Source organism: Lates calcarifer, linkage group LG19 (assembly GCF_001640805.2).
Source record: "Lates calcarifer isolate ASB-BC8 linkage group LG19, TLL_Latcal_v3, whole genome shotgun sequence".
Classification (NCBI taxonomy): Eukaryota; Metazoa; Chordata; class Actinopteri; family Centropomidae; genus Lates; species Lates calcarifer.
In genome coordinates, this window is record NC_066851.1 from 2,241,158 (window position 1) to 2,247,835 (window position 6,678).

General features: G+C 42.2%; 1 protein-coding gene across 1 annotated transcript; it reads right to left on the reverse strand.

Moving 5' to 3' along the window:
• Window positions 1-1,478: 1,478 nt before the first annotated feature.
• Window positions 1,479-4,874, reverse strand: gsc (goosecoid). The gene is made up of 3 exons (XM_018697700.2): window positions 4,351-4,874; window positions 3,264-3,523; window positions 1,479-2,112 (listed from the first exon to the last, which is right to left on the reverse strand). Exons 1-3 carry the CDS (start codon window positions 4,664-4,666, stop codon window positions 1,963-1,965), a joined length of 726 nt encoding a protein of 241 aa, XP_018553216.1. The 5' UTR covers window positions 4,667-4,874; the 3' UTR covers window positions 1,479-1,962.
• Between the last annotated feature and the right edge of the window lie 1,804 nt (window positions 4,875-6,678).

Here is a 6,678-nt window from a genome sequence, read left to right on the forward strand (position 1 = left end):
TCAGGACAGAGATAAAAGCAGGCAGACAGGCTGAAGTGCTACTCTGGATGTTGCTGCAGCCCATCCAGAAAAAACTGTACGTCCCTGCTGTCAAATACAACTGACACTGCTGCACAAAATAAAAACTTCAGTTTGACTAAAATTCCACACCAACATGTAGGAAAACACATACCCAAAGTTTACCTTCATGGCTATATTACGGCTTTCAGTATAGTTTCTTGTATGACTCTAAATGCTGTGAAACGACTTACTGGAGGAAAGACTGAATTGTTCTTATTTGTTTTGGCATAGAAACATAAAGTAGAAGAAAATCTGAACCTGTGACTGTCAGCTGTAGCAGCTTCACTGTGAGTAATGTAAAGCTTCTGATCTGATGTTGTGAGAGCACAGGGTCTTCTGAGAATCAGAAGAACAGAAGTTAAAAACAAACTGAATTCAGGCATTCATTTATTTATAACCTGCCTTTTACAAACCACTATGATGCTGGATCTCAACCAGCTTTTCACTTTGCTTAAAGTGTATGATTATTCCTATTTTCTGGTCTAGTGAGAGCACATAAAGGGACTTTTTCCACTTTGCAAAGTCAATATATGTGATAGAGGGAACAGTGACAACAACACACTGGAGCCTGGATCTTGTGAATTGTTCCAGTAGAATAACATGCGGCACAATGGGTTTGACTGACAGTGAAATAATGGCACTTATCATAGAGATCCACGGGTCACTCTGACACTGTGAAGAGAGGCCTGTGCTTAAACTATTAGAATGCAATTAATCTGTAAGTCCATCCACAGAAAAGCGATGGATGACAAAATTAGAAACTAAACAACTGTGTAAGTCAATAATGAAACCGAACCAGTTCCTCCAGGCTGTGGATGTTCTGCTCTGAGCTGTATCCTCAGATAGTGAAGAGCGTCAAGACGTGACTTCCAGCCATTTTACACACTCATCAATTGATGTAATGGAAAGAAATCACTGAGAGAATTTTAGAAATACTGGCGGTCATCATGAGTCCAAGTCAACCAATCACAAGCCTCCACCCGGCAGAGAGGTGACCAGGCAAAACGTTGGATTTTATTGCTGCACTTCACTATCTAGTTGCATCTGTGGTGTTTGACAGACTTCTCCACACTGCACGATAATATTCTTATTAACTCGTCATCATTTTTGGGCCTAAATGTACTGATATATTCAGTGGGGAAAAAAATACCGCAGTTTCAGTTTTTCACAAAGTTAACGAAAAATAACAACAACAACAACAAAAAAAAAGGAAGGAAATGATGTTCGCCCTAACACTAAACACGCGAATCTTATTTTAAAAACTCGCGATTTTCTGATTTCAACGCATCATTTATGAGCTTTAGAAATGACGAATTTTGTGATGAATCTACATTTAAACCGGGAACCCTCCCGAGTCACACGTCAATCCTATTTTAAAAGTATTTTAAAAGAAAGAAATGATCAAATCAGACACCATGTTTACGATGTTTCATTTATATTTTAATGTATAGTCGTTGCCTTTTTAAGTAGGTTTTCTTATTTTTGCAAAATAAAATGACAGAACATCGGTATATTCCTGCTGACAGCTCTGAGCTCAGCCTGTGAGTGTTTCCCCCTGCGGCTGGCCGGCCGCACTCAAGAATGTTACAACGGAAAAATACCAGAATTACAACATTTAATATCCATAAAAATGTCACATATAACATTACGATATATTCAGACATTTCAGTCAGTCCACCGGGCGTCACGTCCCCTGGCCGTGCCTAACATTACAAAACCCCCTTAAATTAAATATAAATAGCGGACACAGAATCAATAATAAAATGTAGATATGTACAACTGTGCAACATGGCAACACGTTTCATCACACCACCAGCATGTCGTCGAGTCCACATTACGTTCCACTATATGTACACACACACACACACACACACATGTGGCCGTGTTAGGTCGCTGTTATTATCAGCTGTCCGAGTCCACCTCGCTTTTACTCTCCTCGGTTTTCTCCGCGGACGTTTTGGCGGATTTGTTCCATTTCTGAGAGTTCTCTGATTCCTCTGATGAAGACCTTTTCTGCCTCCTCCACTTAGCGCGTCTGTTTTTGAACCACACCTACATGATAAGAAAGCACAATTAAGCCGAGATATTTGTATCGTGTTTTTTTTTTTTTTTCAGCCTGTTTTCTTGTTAGTTTTATCCTTTAATGACAGCCTGGCAGTTTGTCGTCAGTCAGTCAGTCAGTCAGTCAGTCATGGCTTCTCTCTTTACAACAAACTAACAGATACCCACTCACTTCATCTCCAGCTGAATCTGTAGTGTCATAAAAGCATCTGAGTGCATTCATCTAATTTTCCTTCAACAGAAAATCAACTGAGAACGATGTTGTTGATGAAGCCCCCAAAACTGTCTGAGTCATTTATGAAACAGTAAATGATTCCTCAGCCTAACCCTCCTCCATCACGTCGACGTTTCTCTTCGCGGTGCACGGATTTATATTCATGTATTATGTTAGATGACACTCTGTGCTCTGTACAGAACAGCCTGTTAATTATTTCAATCACGTTGACTGTCTGCGTCGTTCATTGAACTAAGAAGTCACGTGTTGATGTGTTCCTGTTCCCTCCTCAGAGCGCCTCACTACTTTATCCAAGAACTGACTGAATTTATTTCTGTAATATATATATATATATATATATATATATATATATATATATATATATATATATATATATATATATATATATATTCCTAGCCAGCTACCGTTAATTGTGGTTTTGCAGAAAGCTTTGTAAGCCGAGCTACATTAAAAACAACAGTTTCCAGATACAGGTTTGAAAGTTTAGAAAATTAAATCAATTTAAAGTTTCGTCCGAAAAAAATTTGTGCTCTACTTATTTTATTTTTTTTTATTATTTTAAAAACGAGCTTTTGAAGATTATGACGAGTAACAAAGAAAAACAAAACCGAACTAAAACTTTTCCGTAACTTTTCCGCAATAACATAACGGACGGAAAACATAAAATATGAAAATGTAGCCTACTAAAATGTATATAGGTCGGCACACATTGGACCCCCATAATATCAATAATAAAGAAATAATAATAATAATAATAATAATAATAATAATAAACTAGTGTAATGTTGATTTAATAAATTAAGAAATCATAGAAAAACTAAATAGTAAAAATTTGGCTAAAATGGCGTTCGATTAGATTGTTTTTGTTTTGTTGTCAAACTGTAAGAAAAGCTGAAGCGCCTCTGACCTCGACCTTCTCCTCTCGGAGGTGCACCTTGCGGGCCAGCTGCTCTCGGGTGCCGACGTCCGGGTACTTGGTCTCCTGGAAGAGGCCCTCCAGAGCCTCCAGCTGCTCGTCGGTGAAGATGGTGCGGTGCCTCCGCTTCCTGCGGCAGTGCAGCTGGTTGAGGAGCTGCAGCTCGGTCCGCGACAGGCTGCCCATGTTCATGTAGGACATCATCTGGTGGGGGACCGGAGAGATCAGCACCGAGCCTGGGCTGTCGTAGCCTGCGGGGCGGAGGGACGGAGTGAGTTCAAACGGTGAGAAACAATCAAACTCCCCCAGCGGATATAAACAGTGTTGGTGAATAATGTGGTTCAGTGGAAGCTCTGGCCTCGGCTGTGGAGCTGCAGATTACAACTGATGCATAACGTAGCAGAAAACTGGAAAGTCTGTGTCTTTTCTGCACGTGAATATTTTAGTTCATGCATTAAAAATAACGATCTCTCCCATAATCTGTAACTGTGTGTAGACACAGGGTTTAGCTCGTGCATAAAACCCCAGCTTGAAACAGCCTCGTAGGTTAAGTTCAAACACAAAACAACATGGAGGCGCTCAGTGACATTCACCCCGGACACTGAGGCCACAGCGGCACTGGCGTCACCCAACCAACAAGATGCACATATCACAGGCACCTGACATCAAATGTGAGTGTTTGGAGCAGGCTTTAACGTGTGCACATTTCACTTCACACTTTAAGTAACTTTTCACTGCGCTGTTGTGCACATATAGCTTAGAAAGAATATTTTATCTTCCAAAGAAAATTTGTCCTGGAAATTCAGACGGAAAAGATCATCAAGCATCGTTTTTCTTTTAAATTTTGGGGTCAGAATGAGGCCTGCTGCAACAATTCACCCACTGTTCTTACAGAGTTTTCACTAAAGTACCACTTCATCATTTCTGTAACTGTTCACCTACTCAGAAAAAAAACAAGATCTGAACATTTAAAGTTGAGATCAATTCGGTGTCAGTTTCTTGTCTGAGGAGTTCCACGTCTAAACTGGAAGCTTAACTTGGTAAAACTATCAAGAGAACAAGAGTTTGCTTGTCCTACCTGCCGGTATGCAGGGGCACTGCTGCGGGCTGAGGCCGGGCACGGAGCCGCAGCACGGCGGCCCTCCTCCGGCGCCCTGGACTTGCAGCTGTCCGTAATAGTAGCCGTTATATCCTATCCTGGTCCCGTTCACAGACTGAATACCGGGAGGAGAAGGCCCGCACGTGGCCGAGTACAGTCCGTTGTAGTCGGTGTAGATAGAGTCCGTGAGGCCGGCGGACAGAACCACCGGGCCGCTCCGGTGCAGCAGGAGCGGCTCCTTGCAGCTCGGCCGGCCGGACAGGATGCTGTCTATGCTGAACATCCCGGCGGGCATCACACCGGTGCGGCTCGGAGAGGAGAGAGAGAGAGAGAGAGAGAGAGAGAGGAAAAGTCGCAAAAGTGAAAACGGCGATAAAATAGAAAATGCCGGGGGAAAGATTTCCGTTCTCCGCGGGGGAAAGTTTCCTAAAATTGCGTCATGTTGACTCTAGACTCGTTTCTTCCCTGCAAGCGCGACTCCGCGAGCTCGACTCGGGGATGCGGACTGGTGGTTTTAATGGGTCCAGCTGAGAGCAGGGCTGGTTTTATACCCTGCTGACGTCACGGCGGAGCAGGGCTGCTCTGGGATCAGCTGCTGAACGGCCGCAGATCTGTGTATTACGAATTAATTCAATTAAGATAATCCGCACTGTTTGTAGACTTTTGGAAACTCTGTTGCTGGGTCAGGGGGTCTTCCTACAGAGTAATCCGATTATTTCCTCGTCAGTGAAGGCATCATAATCTATGGAAAACATTTCTATCAGTGTTTAGAGTGAGGGGGAGGACCGGGCCTTCTACCATCAACTCACAGAGCTGCACAAAAACTACACCCGAAAATCAGGAATTAATCAACCAGTTCATTAACTTCACATTATACTGGACCAGTGGGACCAGAGGATTTTTTTTTTTAATTTGTTGTCAATAGGTTTAGAGAGGAAAATGTTCTCTAGAGGTGACTATAACAAGCCAGGCCTGTTTAACGGCAATTCACAGCCCGCAGGCAACTTAATGCGTCAAGTGCTAAAGTGAGTTATTTCAAGACAGTTTACAGTTTTGTTGCAGAGTTTCAGACATGTCAGCAGACCGCCTCAGTAGAGCCCGGTATTTAGTTTCTTTGATTTTTTTGAGCTAATCTACAGATGTAGGAATAAAATAAAATATACGTCATAATGTACAGCTCAGATCTATATGAGAACAAATATGAGTCTATTATTATTACTCTGAATCTGAGTTGTTATTCATTCTTAATTTATCATCACTATAAATATTCCCCGGGTATAAACTACAGGATTGCTCGTAAAAGATGATAAAACAACCTGTTGACCTGTAGATTTATATGTGTGTGTGTGTGTGTGTGTAGGTGTCGTCAAACTGTAATCAAGGTTTTTATTGGTCTCTCTCATCTATAGGTAAATGAATATTAACCATATTTCTATGTGAGACAGAAGCCGGTGAGTATTATATCTGCGGTTCATCTCATTATCCAGCCTCCGCTATAGCTGCTCCGCGGGGAGCAGATCAGCGCGTTTCCTCCCCGACAGCAGCTCCCTCTCTGCGGGTCAACAACGCCGAGCATCCCCTCCCCACCCGGGATAAGATAACGGCCCATTATCGCCTCCATTCAGCCTGGAAAAAAGAGAACTTATTGCATATTTACACGGCTAATCAACATGGGCTGAGTGGTGGTGGAGGGAGGGAGGGAGGGGGGGGAGGAATGGGGGCCGCTGGCTGCTGTGGAGGAACGTGGATTCCCGGTTCAGACCTTAATGGGACTCACTGATTGCATTTAACACTCAGTGGGGTCTTAACACATGCTCACGCCAGGCGGACAGATACGTTTGTGATTTTAAAATGTGCCGTTTAGATATGTGAAATGATTAGCACGTTGCGGACACAGTGTTAGAGCTCGACTCGAAGTTTATTGTCCTCTGCTAATGTATTAAAACAACTGACTTCAATCAACTCTACAGTGTAATTCCAAGCGCTTGTTCCCCTGCATGATAATATGTCCTTATTAATTCTACAGGCTGTTGTATTTTGTAGTTTAGAATAAAAATATTTATCCAGCAGACAGATGAATTTAAATTGAATTAATTTGTCATTTTCTAAGGAAAAAAAAAAAGAAAAAGAAAAAAGAAAGCAGGCCTGTGAAAATGTCGCTCTCGCTCACTATTTTTAACAAGAATTTTTCATGCAGTTTTGAACATGGTCTCAGCGTTTTATTCCTCTCACCGCATCAGCAGCTCAGCTAATGTAAAACAACCCAGTTTTTGGGGGGGTGGGTGGGTAACAACAAAAAGATCACCT

What these genes read in the sequence shown, in the direction of transcription:
- gsc (XM_018697700.2), bottom strand. Translation starts at nt 4,666, where the DNA reads ATGCCCGCCGGGATGTTCAGCATAGACAGCATCCTGTCCGGCCGGCCG. An exon ending in GTGCCCCTGCATACCGGCAG is followed by an intron (nt 3,524 to 4,350) that starts GTAGGACAAGCA and finishes TCCGCCCCGCAG; the next exon opens with GCTACGACAGCCCAGGCTCG. An exon ending in TCCGAGAGGAGAAGGTCGAG is followed by an intron (nt 2,113 to 3,263) that starts GTCAGAGGCGCT and finishes CTTATCATGTAG; the next exon opens with GTGTGGTTCAAAAACAGACG.